Source organism: Vicia villosa, unplaced genomic scaffold (assembly GCF_029867415.1).
Source record: "Vicia villosa cultivar HV-30 ecotype Madison, WI unplaced genomic scaffold, Vvil1.0 ctg.002061F_1_1, whole genome shotgun sequence".
NCBI classification, from domain to species: Eukaryota; Viridiplantae; Streptophyta; class Magnoliopsida; order Fabales; family Fabaceae; genus Vicia; species Vicia villosa.
In genome coordinates this window covers 261,108-281,747 of record NW_026705825.1, presented here as the reverse complement: position 1 = coordinate 281,747, position 20,640 = coordinate 261,108, and the positions used below count along the sequence as shown (strand labels likewise).

The window sequence follows — 20,640 nt, the reverse complement described above, 5'->3', positions numbered from 1 at the left end:
ATTTCCGCTGCAAACATTATGTAATTGTTGTCTTATGAACCTTATTTAATACTTTATGCATATTATTCTAGACATATATGTGTGGGGTGTTACAACCAAATTGAATTTTTTCAATTATATATACCATTTCAAACCGGAATTAAAACTTTCTCTCATTTAATTATACAAACAAATTTAACAATCAAATTAAGAAATATCTTCGACTCATCTGATTTATATGATTCAATAAAATTGAATTAAATTCAATAAATTTATTTTATAACTTTTAAATTATAGACCCGTATAATTTATAAAAACAAAAAAGAAATAGTCTAACCCGTAAACAATATTCTTATTATAATTCTAAAATATATAAATATTTTATATTATGTAGAAAATAGAGAATCAATATATTCTTCACATTACTCTTTTTTTTCTTAATTTTAGTAAATTATTGTTTTTTTTAAATGTAAATATGTATGATTTGTTTATTCTATAACTATTATCATGGATAAAAAAACTTTTAAAATAACATTTATGTCTTGATAAAAGCTTAAATTAATTTTGAAGTTTTTTATTGACATTTAAGATAATCTACTATTTTTTATCTTGATATATTACCTTAAATATATAGTATATTATTACTATAAAAGAAAAACTAAATTTATTGCAAATAAATGAAAATATTCCAACTAAAAAATTGTAAACATTCCAAATTAATTTGTTTAATTCATTTTTATTTTCAATACATTTCAATATACTTTAAAACATTACCATCGATATAACAATTTTTGCCATTCAAGTTTTAACACAGCACACACATTTTGCAGTTCCAATATAGAATCCAAAGTCCCTTAGACGATGTTATCAAATCTGCATATGAAACTCTAATTGTCACGTCTGATTCACATAATGAAGCTGTTAATAATTCTTGTAGACAATTTAATGTTGCTTGCTCTAAAAGATCTTTCACTGCAAAAACCTTAATGTTGCTTGCTCTAAAAGATCTTTCACTGGAAAAACCAATGAAGCTGCTAATAATTTCTGTAGACAATTTAATGTTGCTTGCTCTGAAAGATCTTTCACTGTAAAAACCATGTCATGCAAGATTTTTATTTGCTACCAAGACAAAATTCAAAACTAAATTATAAAAATAATTTGCAGTAATATTATTAAAATGGATTAACTTACTTGAAGTGATGAACTGCAGAGAAAATATTGTTGCTTCATATGAGTTTCTCAACTTCTATGCCATCACCAGGACAAAATCGAGAAAATCTACCACACAGTTATTTAATTATGAATCCGCTTCACGTAAATTTATGTTTAATTCTTCTCTGCAGTTAGAGATGATAATCAGTGTTAAAGCTCAAAACAATTTGAACTGAAATCAACACACAATTTGTGTAAGAGAAAAAACACAGAACAAAAAGAGATAGAACAGTGCATCACTTCACTAAGTTTGAAAAACTTGTATGTAATCATCAATGTATTCAGTTGCAACCAATTCATTATCCTTGACAATAACTTCATATTCAACATGTTTCCCAGCTTTTCATTGACAACCTCTAGTAATAATATCTACAACATCGTTCAAATTCCAACAAAACTCCAACAAAACAAATTAACATATACACCATTATCCTTTAACGATTTCCACAATTTTTCTCAGTAACAGCTCCATAAACTTTAATATCATCCTTTGTGATTTGATCCTGAATCATGGAAAAACAAACAAAAAACAATTTTTCAATTATCAAATTCTCAGAAAAATTTGAAACAATAAATAAATTGGGATTAAATTTGAAAGGGTTTGAGTTTACCGAGAGATATAGGTTTTTTCGGAGAGGAAATCGTTGAGGAATTTGAGACCATATTCGGTGTGTAGATCTGAGAAAGTAACGGAGAAAGCAACCCATGTTAAAATCCAAGATTCTCTTCAGTGAAATCAACAATAGTACCTTCAGATCCATCAGCAAAACAACCACCACCTCCGCTGCCCACTTCATTGACTTCTGTAGATCGAGTTCATCTGTAATATTCCGCCCTTAACCACCTGCAAAAATAAACCCAAAATATTTTTAACTAATACAAAATCTATTCACTAATCAAAATAACCTATTTCAGTTTAAAAGAATGACTATCAGTGATAAAACCTACTCTATGCAAGAAGAAGAAAAAGAAGGGTGGAAGTGAAAAAAGACAAACAGAAGATGAAACGTGAGAGATGGAAGAGAGTAGAGGAATGAGAAACTTGAGAGAGAGGATTATAGTTTAGCATAAAAAGAAGAGTGAAGAAGAAAAAGAAGGAAGGAAGTGAAAAAAAAACAAAACAGAATAAATTCTAACATTTTTTGTAAGCACGCCACATTAGCAGCATTAAATACGAAATCAACCAGATTTGAGTATTGTTTAATTAGACTAAATTACCCTTACTTGTTAGACTAATTATGTTTGGAATCAGTTAGGTTAATGTGGAATTTCCAGGTACTTTAACTTTTATATATTGTTAATAGATTTTTTTCCATTAATTAAATATGATTCTTCAATTCATTTATTTCAATCGTAAATAAAAAACTAACTACACACAAATAATTATAAAATGTATTAAATTTATTTTATTTGTTTTTCATGAAAACACAATTTTAATGCTAATAATTATGTTTTTAATTTTTAATAAGTGATTTTTTTATCTTATATATTAAGATGGAAGGAGTATAAATTAACAATATACAAAATACACGTGCCCTTTAAATCTATTACTCGAGCCTCCAGGATTAATGCCAAACCAATTAAAAAATATCATAATAATATTCAATAAATTTATAGTTATATGATTTACATTTACTAAAAAATAAAAATAGATTTCACAAACTTCTATATTATACTAATTATATGAATATATTTAAATATATAAATAATTTTACTTATTTATTATTATAACAATTACTATAAATTCTACTTTATATATATATATATATATATATATATATATATATATATATATATATATATATATATATATATATATATATATATATATATATATATATATATATATATATATATATATATATATATAACCAGTATTATACTATATTCATTTACTATTTATAACGATCTGTGTGACCCGTGCGAAAGGACGGGTAAATGACTTAATAATTTTTTTTCTATTAAAATATATATTTTTGACGGATCGAGAGCACTTAATTTAAATATCTTTTATAGTCTACCGTGCAAACGCACGGGTAGATGACCACTTAATTACTTCATTTATTTTTTCTATTAAAATATATATTTCCAATATAACAAAACTAATTAATTTGTATATTTTTTATATATATTTCTTAACCATCATTATATTATATATATTTACTAAACCTGCACGGATCTCAATATTTTATACATAATATCTATTATAATCTTTTTTTATTATTTATAATATATTATATTTATTCATGAATTTTTTAACAAAACCGCGAGATCCGTGCGTAGTATGTCATGAAAATATAACTAAAAAAACATATTTAAACCAAAGTTAATGCCTAAAATTTATTGTTATCTTGACTGAATTTTGATTCTTTTTGAAGAGTCTATCTTAATAAGTATGTTATTTTATTCTCCACTAGTTTATGACAACGCTTGAAGTAAAGTCATCAAAATTTGTGAAACAGATTCCACTCAATTTTTATATGTACTTAAAACTCATTTAAGTAATCCCCTTAACTTGTATGTTTTTCTGTGATGGTTGTTACTGTTTTTTTTCTGTCAATTCTGAATATTAACTTATATGTTTTCCCGTGAAGGAGAAAGACATCGTTATTAATCAAAATGAACTAGAGAAGTACTTAGGTAACCCATGTTGGGGAGATGCTGAAAATTTTAACATTCTAAAATGGTGGAAGGAGAATTCTACACTTTATCCCATATTGGCTACTTTGGTTAGGGATGTTTTTGCAACACTGTTAGGAGTGAATTAGTAGTATTTTCATGTGTTAAAATAACTACCTTTTGATCTTAAGTTGAACATATCTTGTGAGTTTTAAGGATTTTATGGTTAGAATTGAACTTTAGAGGTTCGATGCTAATTGTAGAGCGACCTGCATCACTTTGGGTGTTATTTGTGCAGATTTTAAAGTTGAAAAGTAAAAGACGAAGAAACACGAAGGCGTAGAGGTTCTTTGACGCTAAAACAGCAATTGCGGTATTTTCTCAAAGTAGTAATGAATCATTGAATGAAGCTTGAGAAAGATATAAAGCTATGTTGAGGAAATGCAAGGGACACAGATTTGCAGAAGTTGATCAAATTCACATGTTCCGCAACGGTCTTACACCTACAAATAAGACACTCTTGGACGCCACAGCTGGTGGATCACTAATGTCCAAAACAACTGCTGAAGCAATTCAGATAATTGAGAGAATGGCTCTAAATGACCGACAGGGTAATCATGATCGAACTGTCAGAGATAAGAAACCTGGATTATTACAGCTAACTAATAGTGATGCTCTGTTGCCTTAAAACAAATTGCTAACTTCACAAATGGAGCTTTTGACACAACAAATGTCCAAACTTCCACGACAAATCAAAGAGTTGAATGAAGTCTCAAATTCCTATCAAGTTGCTAAGTGTGAGTTATGCAAAGGAGATCATCAAACCGGATTTTGCCCACCAGTCTTGGCAGAAGAAGTGAACTACATGAACAACAACCAAGGACAAAGGCAAAATCAGTACCCAAATCTTCCATCGTATCAACAGAGTTATCCTCCAAGGAATAACAATCAAGGTTATCAACAAAGACCTAACAATCAAGGTTACCAACAGCAAACATTTCAACCTTACACTCAACCGCCACCACAACAACAAGGAGGACCGTCTAAGTTGGAAGAAACTATGACGCAATTCATGCAGATGTCAATGACAAACCAGAAAAACCAAGATGCAGCAATCAAAAATTTGGAAACTCAAGTGGGGCAACTTGCAAAACAAATTGCATCTAATCAGTCGAATGCGACATTCTCCGCCAACACTCAAGAGAATCCGAAAGAACATTGCAAAGTAGTGGTAACTAGAACAGGTCAAACAGGTGGTAATGAGGAAATTGAAGCCAATGATACTGAGAAGGAAGATGATAATCGTGCTGCGGAAGACGAGGAGAATGAAATCATTGTAAGCGAGATGAATAAAGATGAAGAGAGAGAAACAGATGAGACCAAGAAGGGAAATGAGAGGATGGAGAAAAGGAAAAGTGCTAAGACCTCCGATCCGGGACGAGTCATTTTGCCATTAAATATTTGAGGTAACTTCACTGGTGATGGGTTGATTGATCTGGGGTCTAGCATCAACTTAATCCCTTTATCCATTGTCAAGAAACTAAGGAATATTGTGATGAAGCCTACTAGGCTGACATTGCAATTAGCCGACAAGTCTATCACTTCAGCATATGGAGTGGTTCAAGACTTGCTAGTAAAAGTAGATAAGTTCTTTTTCCCGGTGGATTTTGTGGTAGTTGACATGGGAGAAGATCATGAGGTACCAGTAATTCTGGGAAGACCATTCATGAAAACCGCCCGGATGATGATTGATATGGATGCGGGGATCATGAAAGTAAGGGTGCAAGATGAAGAAGTAAAGTTTAATCTGTTTGAAGCCAAAAAGCATCCAAAGAATAAGACTGTTATCTTCCGAATCGATGCCACCAAGGGAGAACCCAAAGATGCTAAAAATCAATTTCAGAACTACTTTCAAGTTGGACAAATGGTGCTATTGTGCAACTCAAGACTAAAAGTATTTCCGGGTAAAGCGACACCAAAATGGTCTGGACCATTGGTAGTAAAAGCGGTATACGATCATGGAGCCATTATGGTAGAGAATCCTAAAACAAATGAGAGCTGGGTCGTTAATGGAAAACGGTTGAAAGATTACTTCGGGGAAGTGGAGCAGCGCGCACCATTTCTAAGTCCTTGAAAGCATGGACCGTCGAGCTCGAACGACGTTAAACAAAGCGCTTGTTGGGAGGCAACCCAACATGGTAAGAATTTTCATTTATTTACTTTATTTTAGTATTCTTGTTTATATATCATCAGTCACTATGGCAAATAGAGGGCAAACAAAAGAAGAAACAATTATTTTCAAACTAGTGCACCTCGCCAGAGGGACTGCGCGCCGCGACACTAAATCAGAAGGTTTAACGCGCCTCGCCACTAAGGACCGAGGTGCGGTTTCGCGAATTTCAGTTTTTTAAAAACACTGAAATAGGGTTTTGTTGTAAACCCCACTTCATTTGTTTGCCCCACACCAAGAAGTGACCCTCCACCAACGAGGCTCGAGCAAAAAATTTGAAATTTTGTCACTATTAACGTCAGCATCTCGTCCCCACCGCCAATCAAGGTATGTTCCTCCTTCTCTTTCCCTTCAATTTCATAAAAGAGAAGAATTGAAACCCTAAGAATGGGTAGGTAGATTCAAGCAAGTTGAATGGTTATTCGGAAAAACCCTAGGTTAGAAGACTATATAAAGGATTCTGGTTGTGGTAAGACTAACAATTGAGTTGTGTGTGGATGTACCACTGCACCGCCATACCTCTTTCAATTTTTCGCCCACAGTCGCACCGTGCCACGAGCCAGCGAGCCGCGACTGTGTCAAATTCTGCAGTTTTTTTTATCTGATGAGGTGTAATGCTGTTTATGTGGTTATTTTTATCCATCTGTGCAGATGCAACCAGCCAAGCAAAGTCGCACAAAGACCACAAGTCCCGGTCCTCGTGGTGTAAATACTCGGGAAACCAACACCAGACTCTTCCTGGGACCTGCACAAAAGGAGAGGTTTGCTCAATTAACCTCTCGCACCATCCTCCCTGAGAAACTGATTGTCCCAAATGAAGAGGGTGAGTACGGTACACTGTGGAGTTATTTTGAACACCGTAAGTGGAACCGCGTGTTCGAACCTCATCAAGAAATCAACATGGACATAGTGAGGGAGTTCTATGCAAACGCTCTCAAACTCACCCCAGAAACTGTGGCCTACAATTATGAGACATTTGTTAGGGGTCACACTATCTGGTCCGACCGACAGGCTATCAGTGAGTTCTTGGGTAACCCGCTGCAACTACCAGAGTGTGAAAAATGCTATTATAGAAAGCATCTGTTGGAAACATCATATAGGGTGGATGATGTTACAAGGAAGATTTGTGCCAACGGACGAGGACCGGTACTTGGAAAGAGTGGAGCCCCAGTGCACTATCACAGAAAAGATCTAAACATCGATGCTCGAGCTGTGCTTTCAATTGTGAGTTATAACATCCGACCCCGAGCACATGTTACCACCATTCCAATGGATGCAACATTACTGATGAGAGTCATTGTGTTTCATTATAGCACAAGAATTGAGGAGAGCAACTTTGAGTGACGCTGAGCATGGCATCAATGATAAATGTATACTGCCATTCCCAGGTCTGATTAATGGGTTATGCCATGCTGAGGGAGTGGATTGTTTTGATAAGGGACACTTAGTGATTCACACCACCATTGATGATACTTATATTGACAGATTCTGTAAAACCCCTTTTGAGAAAGATCAGCAAGCTGCAACCACTAGCTCTCAAGCCGGACCTTCTGCAGGCCCTCCTCCCACCATTGACCCACTGGTTGCCCATCATTACTACGCCTCCATGTGGGAGGCCAACCAGAGATCTCTGATTTTCTTGCATGATGCTATGCAGCAGCAGTACAGGAACTCCATCTGTCCCCCTGAAGAGTGTACCTTTCCCACTCGGGAGAGCTATTTCACGTACTGTGGATGGCCGGAGTCCGATCCTTATCCCGTGGAGGGTGGTGCGACTAGTGGAGTTGAGCAGCCGGAGCAGAAGGAGCAAGTGCAGGAGGAGGACGACGATGATGAGGATCCCATGTGGTGATTGTGGAGGATGGATGATGTTAACTTTTGTTTTATTTGTTGACTGATGATATTTTATTTCCTGTTGTTTAGTATTTTTTTTATTGTCATGGATTGTAGGTGGCATTTATGTCATCATGACTCAGTTCAGTACTTTTTTTTGTTTGAATGAATGTGTCTTTTTATTATTTGTCCCCAGTTTAGAATGAGTAGTTCCATAGCAAAATGAAAATCTCAAGTAAGACAATGAGAGTACCAACAATGGAGCGACATGCGTGAAAGTGGTAGTGAGTGGAAATTTTTGAAAAATTAATTTTTCCCTTTCTTTTTCAATAAAAGTGACAAGGCAGGTATGGAATTTCAAACTCAAACATTTAGTGTGTGCATGAAACGTAGGTTGTTAGTAAATACTAATAGAAGTTCTTCGTGGTACACAATTTTTGTTGGATCGGCTTAGCCTTAACCATTGTGAGGAAAACTTTCCATTGTTTACTATATGCAGGAGACCATCGATTACTTTGACATGTTTGTATTTTGCTAAACCAATTGTCGCATCGTTTTGTGGAAATCTGTGAAAAGGACTTAGGCACTTGTTTGAATATGAGAGTTTCTTTGAGCCTATTCCATCTTAAGACTTATTTTTTTCCTGTGAGAGTGTGATCCTTTGCTAACCATTCTTTGAGACTGAGGTCAAGATGAATTTCATAATATGCACCAAGAAAAACATCTGGTGAGGTTTTGATCTCAATGAAAAGTTTTGTTTTGGACCATCAACCATAAACTCTGGTGATGTGTTTTCTCTTTTACCTTTATAGAAAGTAAGGGAGCATTCATAGAATCTGAATACAGGTTGATCTCCAAGTTGGGGAGATTCATAATCAAAATAAGAGTAAGTACAGGTGGTGATTTGCAAAGAACAAAAGAACTCCGTAGATTGAAAAAAAAAAGAGAAAAGAAACAAAAGAACAACAACGTGTGAACTTGGAAAGTTGTTGAAAAGAAAAGAAGCATCGAGCTACGAATGAAAAGATGAAGGGTGAGAAAGCTAATGGTATAAGAGAAAAAAGGAATGAGTTGTGTGATTCGGATGCTTCCCTAGAATAGGAACAACCCTTGAACATCTTTTTTTCTTTGAATCTAAACCACATTACAACCCTATAAAGACCTTTCGATTCTCAGATTCCACAAGACTTGATGCTAACAATATGGTGAACGTATGATATGGATATTTGTTGATTTAATTGTTTGGATGAGTGTTTAACCCCTCTTTTATTCATCATACTTTTTGATGAGAGTGATTAGTGCTGATTCAACTGCGGTTGTGTAGTGTTTTGAACTTCTGGAGGTAATTTCCTTTCAAAATCTGTTTCATGTGTATGTTCTGAGTTTGCAGGAAGATGAAGAGTATCTGAGTTGGTCACTGAATTGAACCATTTGAAAAACTTTTTGAAAAACTTGTTGCATGATGGTTGGTATGTATTGTTGTAATCATTGAGGTAAGTAATTTTGTTTAGGGACAAACAAAACTCTAAGTTGGGGAGAGTTTGTTAGGAGTGAATTAGTAGTATTTTCATGTGTTAAAATAACTACCTTTTGATCTTAAGTTGAACATATCTTTTGAGTTTTAAGGATTTTATGGTTAGAATTGAACTTTAGAGGTTCGATGCTAATTGTAGAGCGACTTGCATCACTTTGGGTGTTATTTGTGCAGATTTTAAAGTTGAAAAGTAAAAGACGAAGAAACACGAAGGCGTAGAGGTTCTAGAGAAGAGAAATCACAAAGAAGACGAATGAAGCAGAGGCCGAGCCGCGGTTATAAGGGGCGAGACGCGCCATCACTTATAACTTTGGCTCGCGCCTCGCCAATCCGTGCCGCGTCGCGGGAGCTGCGTGAAAAGAAATAAAGTTATAAATAGAAGCCCTAATCCTCATAAGAAGAGAGATCTTTGGTGAGCGAATTTCAGAGAGCAATCCTATTCCAGAACAGAGAACAACATCCGACGGAGAATTCAACATCAATTGAAGACATTCCCTTGATGAAGATGAATCCCTCTATGAAGCTTTGTGTGTTCTTCATGTCTATGGAGAGCTAAACCCCATTGTGTTGAGTTTAAGGTAGTAGTTAACCTATGAAGATGCAATTACTTTTTGTGAACAATTGTTTAAGTTTTATTATCAATAAAGAATCTTGCTTTTATTTTACATCATTGTTAAACTATCAATCGAGAGACAGGGTTTATACTTTTGCCCTAGGTTCTTATATTGACTTGTTGATTAATACTCAGAGATAAGATTTTGAAGAAGTTTTCATAAATCATTGTGGTTAATTCCCTTTATCTTTATAGTTATTATGAGAGATCGAATATCATACCGGTAGAGGTGGTTCTAAATTGATCATTAGACATAATATCAGTTTTGAGGATGAATGAAGATAATAACTTAGATAATGTTCACTTGTGGATTAATTGATTATTGCATATGAATAGGTTGATGAACCCTAGAACTCAACATATTCATTCACCATTATTATTCGTCCTTTAAGCTTTTAGTCATTCAATTACTATTCTGTTATTTGCAATTTGAGATTAAACAATCAAAACCAATACTTTTCACTACTCATTATAATTCGACTATAGAATGGCAGCAATATTAACTCAGTCTCTGTGGATACGATATTAGAAAATATTTACCCAAAATACTTTCATCAAACACCTCTTTCAAGCATAGCATCTGAAAGTGCTTTTAGCACTGGGGGGAGAGTTTTTGACGTGTATAGGAGTTCTTTAAGTCTGGCAATGGCCGAGGCGCTTATTTGTTCTCAAAATTTGTTGATGCCTTCTGACGAGAACGACTCAAATATCCTTGATATGCTTGAAGAATATGACATAATTGATGAAATATGTTCAGGTATTTAATGAAACAAAACTATCTTTTTTTAACATTATTTCAATGACTTTAGCCTCACTATATTTTTTGGTACGTTGCAGAGTTTCATATAGGTGTTACCATTGGAGCAACTGTTCCAGAGCAGGCTGGGTCTGTTTAAATCACCTTTAGGTATATGTTGAATTTTTTCCCTTATACAGCCTACTTTTTCTTATACTTGCAACCATTTTCTGAGATACTAAACCATTTTTATCTTATATTTGCAGCCACTTTTTGATTTTTTTGGAGTCTTCAATGACATAATATTTAACCCACTATAATTAGTAAGTTAGTTTTGAAGCCACGACTCGTAACATTTTGGGCAGCCACTTCTGATTTCATAGTAATTTAGTGGTAGAAGTTTGTTTCGGGTAAGGAATGAAAGTTACAATTGCTTTACAAGTAATTATGTTTTTATCATAACACATATTTATTTGTAATTATGTTTCTGGTTTCTGTTAAAGCAGGTACTGGATGGCAAAGCAAGATTTGGTAGAATTTGGCAGAACTTGGTTTCTGGTTTATGTCAAAATAGGTACTGGATGGCAAAGCAAGATTTGTCATATCATCCTTTTAGTTTTTCACAATTTTACTTGCTAAATCAAGACTATTTATTAGTTTTTAGATGATTTGGATGCTGGATTAAGGAAGATTCTGTCAAAGCAGGTACTGTATGCATATTATTTTAATCTTTCATAATTTTAGTTAGCTAAATCAACATTATTTATTAGTTTTTAAATCAACACCGTTGTTGCTTTGATATCATAAGGTTGTGGTTGAGTTTATTGATGAAACAACTTGGAATGCTCAAGAACTTGGTTTTTAAAATTGTAGTACATGGTCTCGAGTGAATAAAGATTTGTAGATGTTTAATATATATAATTATGTATATGTGTGTTTTTAAATGAAACAGATTTCAGAAGTACTTTATTTTGAACCCACTGTTTGACCCATCAAATACCCCAAAATAATTATATATATATATTCAAATGATTGCTTTTGCAGACTTAAAAATGGACCATCATGAGCCCAATGTGTAAATTTGATTGATTTTGAAATGGAATTATTTATTTTTAAAACTGATTAAACCGCATTATTAAACCGATCCAAAAATAAATTAAACCCGACAACAACCACAGTCCACAACTGGACAGGTCAGAAGGTTCTTTATTCTTCAACCAATGGTTGGGGCGATTTGGGTTTTTGGGCCCGAGAACCGATCCGGCCCAACCGATGTCCAACCCTAGCCTAAATAATCAATATCAATTTTTTACTAGAATATTTTTATAAAAAACAATTTATTTTTTTAAAAAATCCATAATTGAAAGGTTAAACCCTCGTATTTAAAAAAAATAAAAAACAAAACAAAATCGAAACCCTAGACAAACAGTGTAACCTAAACCCTACTAAAGAAAAAACCTTCACCTTGTTCCTCTGTCGCGTTTCATTCTCCCCGCACACCGCAAAACCAGTCTCAACAAAGGTCAATACTTTTCGCCCTCTTCTTCCTTCTTTCTCCTTATCGTCTCATTCATGCACTAATAACGCAAGATTTCATGATTTGTTTTTCAGGTTTGTTGAAAATCTGGTAAAATGCTTGTACTGTTTGAAACGCCGGCGGGTTTTGCCCTTTTCAAAGTTCTCAATGAAGGAAAGCTTTCTGAAGTTCAGGTGATTATCATTATTTTCGTATAAACTGTTCATAGTATAAATCTATCATTTTTGTTTGAGATTTTTCTTATTTATTGGTTTTATTTTCAGTTTTTGAAGGAAACTTGTTTTTAATTTTAGTTGTAATTAGTTGTAATTGTTGAAAAGTTTGTATCTTGTACGTTTATGATCTCTGATGTATATACTTGTTATAGTCCTATTTAACTATTTAATCTGTTAGGGTTTATGAGGTTCTGTTTAGCATGGATTCATACAATGCTCTATTACCCTTAATTTCTTTTGTTGTTGTAAAACAGTGGTGACTAATTTGATCTAATCTAGTTTTATTTTGCAAACTTCAGGATTTATCTCTGGATTTTTCCACTGCTGATGCTGCAAGAAAGGTTATACCCTGCATCTGTTCTCTCTCCTATTTCCCTTGATTGTGTGTTTATTGATGTTAGGAGAATCACAATGGGGAAACTGTGCAGTTAGCCTGTTTATATGTGTCAAGTTTCTCGTAGTTTATGAAGCTAACCCTATGTGATGCATAAATAGGTGGTCAAGTTGAAAGCGTTTTCCAAGTTTGAGAACACAGCAGAAGCCCTAGAGGCAGCTAGTTGTTTGATTGATGGAAAAGCTAGCAAGGGTCTGCGCAAGTTCCTGCGTGCTCATTGTGATAATGAGACATTAGCTGTAGCTGATTCGAAGCTGGGGAATATCATTAAGGATAAACTGGTCAGCTACTTAAATTTCTCTTAGAAACTTGTGATGGTAATTTACATATTTTTCTTCAAATAGCTAACTTTTTTTGTTTGTTTAATATTTCAGAAAATCGACTGTGTTCACAACAATGCTGTTATGGAGTTGATGCGAGGTGTTCGATATCAATTGACTGAACTCATATCAGGTCTTGCTGTTCAAGACATGGCTCCGATGAGCTTGGGTTTGTCTCATAGTCTCTCAAGATACAAACTGAAGTTTAGTGCTGACAAGGTGTGTATTCTGTTCACTGGGAATTATGTTAATTATTGATGCAAAATGTTTGTGTATTGGTTCTTTTTTTTGTTGCCTGATACTTTTTTTTCTTTGAATAACAACATTTTCCTGACCTTGAGATGTTTTTTATTAGGTGGACACCATGATCGTCCAGGCTATTGGTTTACTTGATGATCTTGATAAAGAGTTGAATACGTATGCCATGAGAGTCCGAGAATGGTATGGTTGGCATTTTCCAGAACTTACCAAAATCATTCAGGATAACATCCAATATGCAAGGTCTGTCAAGCTGATGGGTGATCGCATTAATGCTGCAAAGCTTGATTTCTCTGATGTAAGAATACAGTTTTGTAGTCACGTGCAACCAACTGTTTCTCCTTTGCATTGTGTATATATGACTGTCACATAATTTTGATTTATCCTAAATCTTGATAGTTTAAACTTTGTCTTCTATCTATGTTTAGCGCATACTCTTTCTTTCCTCAGCATTACTGAAAATACGGTGTCATGAACCTGTGATTCCGCTTTTAACAAGTAATATCTAGTTTTACATACTTTGGTATTTAATATTTTTCCTTTATCCTGAAACACATAACAGATTTTGACAGAGGAAGTTGAGGCCGAAGTGAAAGAAGCAGCTGTGATATCTATGGGAACTGAAATCGGTGAACTAGATTTATCAAATATTAGAGAGCTATGTGACCAGGTTCTGTCTCTTTCGGAATACAGAGCTCAGCTCTATGATTATCTAAAGAGTAGGATGAACACCATCGCACCCAATTTGACTGCTATGGTTGGGGAGCTTGTTGGTGCTCGCCTCATTGCTCATGGGGGTAGCTTAATTAACCTTGCAAAGCAGCCTGGTAGTACTGTGCAGATTCTTGGTGCTGAGAAGGCTCTCTTTAGGGCACTGAAGACTAAACACGCAACTCCCAAATATGGTCTTATATACCATGCATCCTTGATTGGTCAAGCAGCTCCAAAATTCAAGGGAAAAATTTCTCGGTCACTTGCTGCAAAGACAGCATTAGCTATCAGGTGTGACGCACTCGGAGATGGCCAAGACAACACCATGGGACTGGAAAACAGAGCCAAGGTACTTGTTATACTTCTAGTTATGCATGCATGGTTTTATAGCGAACTTTTATTTACAATTTTTTTGTGTGCAGCTTGAAGTGCGATTGAGGAACCTAGAAGGCAAAGAATTAGGTCGATTTGCAGGTTCTGCTAAAGGGAAACCCAAGATAGAGGCCTATGATAAGGATAAAAAGAAAGGAGCTGGAGGACTGATAACTCCTGCTAAGGTATATTATTTGTTCATTTGGTATTATTAATGCAGTTCGTTTTATCAAGTGCTGATTGATCGTTTCTTTGTAGACCTATAATACTGCAGCTGATTCCGTTATCGATCTTAAGTCTGCAATGGATGAAGACACACCAGAGCCTACCCCAGCTGAGAAAAAGAAAGAAAAGAAGGAGAAGAAAGACAAGAAGGAAAAGAAAGATAAGAAGAAAAAGAAAGAAGTGGAAGCAACTTTGCCAGCTGATGTAGACAGTGCCGAGGAGCCAGAACATGAAGTCGTGAAAAAAGAAAAGAAGAAGAAAAGGAAGGAATCTACTGAGAACAACGATACGCAGAATGGAGACACAAATTTGAATGAAGGAGAAAAGAAGAAAAAGAGGAAAAAGCACGCCGAACAGGAAGATTCTGCTGAGGTACCAAGCAAAAAGAGCAAAAAAAAGAAGAAAAATGACAACTAGAGCAGAACTTGCAGAGATTAGCATCAACTTATCAATCTGGTGACTGGCTGCCATTTTTGTATACTTGTGTAACTCAGTAGCTCTTTCAGTGGTATTTTTAATTTTCATTTTCATGCATTTTGTAGCGTCCTTATAACTTACTTAATGTGGTAAATTTTGTCTCTCTGGACTTGAGTGGATAATTTGATGCAATTATGTTTTCGAGGAATTAGTTAACTACCCATTGTTCTATTTACACCTTGTTGATCCCGAGTTTGCAAATTTTGTCTCAATATTTATGAGATCAACCAGAAAAAGTTATATGACGTTAATTACTAGCCTTTGCTTGAAGTGAGTATTGGAGAGGCATTTGGCCCTCTTTTTGGCTATAAAGTAGATGAGATATCTCAACAAAGAATGAGGGCAACAAAGCACAAATGAAATTTTGTTTTATATCCTTTGTTGTTAACAAAGTAAAGAAGCTCAATGATTATAAGAGCTAGTTGCTTAAAAAATATAAATATGACTAGCTTATATACAACAGAAAAACAGTTCAACAAAGTTGTTGTTAAGCAAATAGTTGACTAACTTTGGCAATGATATTAATAGAACATAGAACAAAGTTTGATTTACCACTGCCAACCAAGTGATTACTTTCAAAATACACTAGTATGACATAACTCCTTAACACAATGGATATTTAAAAATAAAAATAGAATCCAGCCTAAACATAAACCGCATACTTAAAAGTAAAAGCACACACCCTCCATTCTTTCCATTCTTTTTTATAAACAAATTTGACATTTTATATTCATTTAATAAATGATGTATTTAGACTATATATAAACTAGATATATCATTTATTCAATGAATCTAAAAAGTTAAATTTTACTTATAGTAAGGAATGGAGAGAATAACTTCTACTTCTGTTAAAGGTTACGTGATTGCTTCTATAAAATGAAGTAATGAAAAATCAGAAAAAGTTAGTTATAATAGAATTATGAACATTGTACTCATAACTTTCTAACATGGTATCAGATTGCTAACACGATCTTCAGCCATGGCCTCTTCACCACCGGTGCCATTGTTGTCTTCCGTCCATGTATCAACTACTTTGGTAACTGCAACTTCGTCCACCAACGACGATCTGCGTCGTCTCAATTTCGCACTCAAAATAGCTCACAAGCTCGATGAAAAGAAATTTCATCTACGACGTCAACAAGTTGAGCCTTACATCAACGCACATAACCTCACCAAATTTGTTGTTTGTGCACGAATTCCTCCTCAATTTCTTGATGATGCTCTCGTAACTCCGGTACAATCAACCTTGCGTATACAGTTTGGCTTCAGAAGGATCAAATGCTTTTGTCTTGGCTTCTATCAACTCTATCCCACAAAATTCTTTCTCGCATTTTAGGATGCTCACATTCATATCAGCTATGAGAACATTTGTTATTTCCAAAAATAAACTCATGCTAGAGCTCGTCAAGTGAGAGTGGAATTACACGATATTACACTATAATTCATCTGTTCAAGACTATATACTCAAGATTTGTAATATTGTTGATGCCATAGCTTCAATTGGTAATCCTATTTCAACTTCACATCACATTGATGTAATTCTTGAAGGCTTACATGCTGATTATACACCAATTGTATTTGTAGTTGAAAGCAAGTTTGGAGTTATTAATTTTGAAGAGGTGGAACTCTTGCTAGTTACTCATGAACTTCGTCTCACTAAGTTCAAGAAAACTTTAGTTCCTGACTTAGTCTCTCTAAATCTTACTCATAATGTACCTTCTCATCCATCTCACGACGAGGCTCAAACTGTCATTTCAAGTTCCTCTCCATCCCTCATGCCAATACCTAACATTGATAATGATTATCAAGCTCTTCGTGGTAGTTATGGCAGAGGAAAAGGCAAATATGGTAGAGGTAGAAGAGGTATATTCTCTAATTCTAATCTGCAATGTCAAGTTTGCTCTAAATTTGGACATTATGCTTTAAACTGTTGGCATCAATTCAATAAGAACTTCCAGCCTTCTTCCTTCAATGGCAACAACTCACTTGGTGCTCCTCAACAATCTTGGCAAGGCTATCTTATGGCAACAATGTTTGCAATAAACAAGTTCCCTTCATGAGATATCTACCTCCTTTACAAGTTCCTCCTAGCACCTACATTGCCAACACTTTGCTTTCCATATCTACCTTTTGGTTCCCTGACTCAAAGGAATCTTATCATGTGACTGGTGATGCCAAGAACATTAAGCAGGCCACTCCTTTTGAAGGTCCTGATCATATTTACATTGGAAATGGCCATGGTTTACATATATCCTCTAATGGCTCTAGTTCCTTTTCTTTTCCTTTTCACCCTCACATGCAACTTACACTCAATAATCTTATACTTGTACCCTATATAACTAAAATCCTAATCAATGTCAGTTAATTTTCAAAGGATAATCATTTTTATTTTCTGTTTTCTGCTGATAAGTATCTTGTTAAATCACAGTAAATTAATGCCACTCTCCTTGAAGGTCATGTTGGAACTTATGGGCTTTATGAGTTTCCCTCTATATCATTGTCTTCTCCTAAAAAGTCTTCCATTTTGTATATGTATGGTTTGCCTTTCAATAACAATGTGCATAATATGAATTCTACTTGTATAGAATCTAAGTTGCCTAATGTGTAGCACCTCAGACTAGGTTATCATAGTTTGAATTCCTCAAGACTTGTTCTACAAGCTTGTAATATTCCCTTTTATTCTAAAGACAATAACTTGTTTTGTAATGCATGCTGCATGGGCAAAGCTCACATATTACCTTTTCTTCCTCACATACCACACACTTTACACTTTTCAATTTTATTTATTGTGGTTTATGGAGACCTTCCCCCAATTCATCAACTCTATAATTTTCTTACTACACGCCATTTGTTGATGCATACTCTTAGTTCACATGATTTTATCTAATTAAATCTAAATTTAAAACACTTAATACTTTTAAACAATTCAAGTATATGGTTGAACTTCAACACGGGTACACTATTAAAGTTGTGCAGTCTGATTATGGAGTGGAGTTTAGACGCTTCACCAAATTCCTCACTGAGTTAGGCATTGTTTATAGAGTCATTGGTCCTCACACTCATCACCAAAATGGTGTAGTAGAGAGACAACATAGACATATTGTAGATCTTGGCCTTACTCTCCCAAGTTAATCATTCTTAACTCTCACCTATTGGGACTTTGTAGTATCAGAGCCTCGAGCAATAAAGCGTCGAAGGCACATCTTCGAATACACAGTTTTGGAGCAATAAGGAGAAAATTCCGTAGAAGCCCACTAAGCTAAGCTGTAGGGCGCATAGAGTTTCAATAACAGAGGCATAATTGACTTCATGAGCTCGCTTAGCGCGGTCAGTCCGCTAAGCGAGGTCTCTTTTATTGTACTAGATATTTTGTCAATAAAGGCAAGCTCTCTTATCCAACTTAGCCCGCCTGTGTAAATTTTGCCAATTTCTTTGTCATTTGAGACATTTCTAGGGTTATGGTTTTTGGGGGTTTTGTGTCCCAACTCCATCAATTCAATTTTTAGGGTAGATTAACTTAGAAAATAACCATGGAGCTTTCATTTGGATGATTGAAGGTGGATTGATCGTCAATCGGAGCTGACAAACCAGGAGATATTTGGTTCATTTCTCTTATTCTTTATGTATTCTCTATTAGTTGAGTTTTGTTTATGTATTTACTTTGAACTCATGTATGTTTGTCACCTTTGACGTTATATTTAATCTGCTTTACAAATCTTTGTCGATTGTTATCTTAGATTTTTGCTATGTGCTTGGATTTTGGGTTGCTATAGATATACACTACACGAATCCTTATATAAGATGATTATCTACTAGTTTTTAGACTCTAGAGATAGATTTAGAGCTAATATTCACTTGAGTATCTGTGCTTAATGCTTATGTGTTGGTTGCGTTGGGCTGAGAGATCGTCGATGCGAGTAACACGGTTGTCTCCTGTGTTGTTCAGGTTGTGCTGAGAGATCGCCTTCGAGATGATACAATGGGTGTCGTGGTTGATACATGATGACATTGATGAGTATTGTAGGTTGAGTATAACTGGTCGATAAGTTTAGGCTTGTGACGAGTGACTGTATTTGCATGCCTGATAAGTTATTTCTTTCCCAATGTATCTATTTTCTGTTCATATGTTTTATTTCCCGCTTTTACTTTCAATACATTTTAACCCGAGCTCAGAAACATTGAAATTGTTGAATGGCATTCTAACCAACCATTCTCTATGGACGCGACAATTCCCGGCGTAATACTTCAAAATCTTTTGCTTGCCGCTTTACTGCGTCAATAATAGGTTCATTAACTTTTATTACGTATAAAGTTAAAGTTTTGTGTGAGTTACTAAACTAAACAAAATTAAAGCATAAAAAAGATAAAATGCAAAAATATAGATATTTAATTGATTGTGTTAGTTAACGGAATATTACTTGGTCCTTCAACAAAGTCTTGCACATTTCCAAGGCTCGTGTAACGTTGACCTCTTTTTCAGATTCCAAAAATGAAAATCCCACTGAAAAAGTCTTCTCCGTAGAAGTAACACTAACAATTTCAAGAAGCGGAAGCCTATACTTGTTAGTCTTATACGTTGAATCGATAATAAGTATAGTGGGAAATGTGTTGAATAACTTTATACTTTTGAGATGAGTCTAGAATATGTCACGAACAGTGACTTTATCATCACAAACTGTATGCCTAGAAACGTTTTCATCCCAAAGTTTCAAAAGTTGTTGCATTTCGGATCTTGGACCCCTTATTGCCAGGTTGTTTTAATAACACGCATTGTATACCTGCTTGATATTTGAAACACTTTCTGGTTGTTTCTGTTTCAAATATGCAAGTATGTTTTTCAGCGCCACTCTGATTAAAGACATGCCCGAAACAATTTTCTCCTCCTCTAGTTAAAGCGACATACAATGGAATGACCGACTAGCTCTGTTTGCAAGACATGATTATGTATTATAGAAATCCCATTAAATTTCCAAATTTACTCACCTTACAATATCCATGCAATTTAAATGGTCAATCACATTTTCTCATTCCAGTGTCCTCACGTTTCAACTTTCGAATCGGGGGAACATATGTGCCACTTCTCTCGTATCACATGACTACAAATGGTTGTCTTATATTTGAACCATTGTCAAACCTTCCGATTACAATGTTAAACCCCGGATTCCTAGAAGACCCATTGAAACATATGTTCAAAAGCAGTAAATAGTTGTTCATTTTTGAAATGTGGACCAACATATATCTTGACAAGAACCAGTTTAACACCATCCTTCATTTTATCTAGTTTAACATCATGTTTCATGTCATCCGGTTTAACATCATCCTTCACTACATCCAGTTTTACATAATTACTTACATCAACTTTGAAAAACATATTT

General features: G+C 34.7%; 1 protein-coding gene and 1 long non-coding RNA gene across 3 annotated transcripts; one reads left to right on the top strand and one right to left on the bottom strand.

Moving 5' to 3' along the window:
* Positions 1-745: 745 nt before the first annotated feature.
* On the bottom strand, positions 746-2,301 carry LOC131637644 (uncharacterized). Of its 2 annotated transcripts, XR_009294382.1 has the most exons (4): positions 2,140-2,301; positions 1,803-2,035; positions 1,171-1,694; positions 746-1,064 (listed from the first exon to the last, which is right to left on the bottom strand). It is a non-coding gene; the product is annotated as an uncharacterized LOC131637644 (long non-coding RNA). The 2 variants fall into 2 exon arrangements; XR_009294381.1 differs by having other exon boundaries at positions 1,803-2,301.
* Positions 2,302-12,153: 9,852 nt separating this feature from the next.
* On the top strand, positions 12,154-15,440 carry LOC131637654 (probable nucleolar protein 5-1). The gene is made up of 9 exons (XM_058908259.1): positions 12,154-12,278; positions 12,368-12,466; positions 12,808-12,849; positions 13,004-13,183; positions 13,277-13,441; positions 13,578-13,778; positions 14,043-14,540; positions 14,614-14,748; positions 14,822-15,440. The coding sequence occupies exons 2-9, from the start codon at positions 12,389-12,391 to the stop codon at positions 15,203-15,205; spliced, it is 1,683 nt and encodes a 560-aa protein (XP_058764242.1). The 5' UTR covers positions 12,154-12,278; positions 12,368-12,388; the 3' UTR covers positions 15,206-15,440.
* The last annotated feature ends 5,200 nt before the right edge of the window (positions 15,441-20,640 follow it).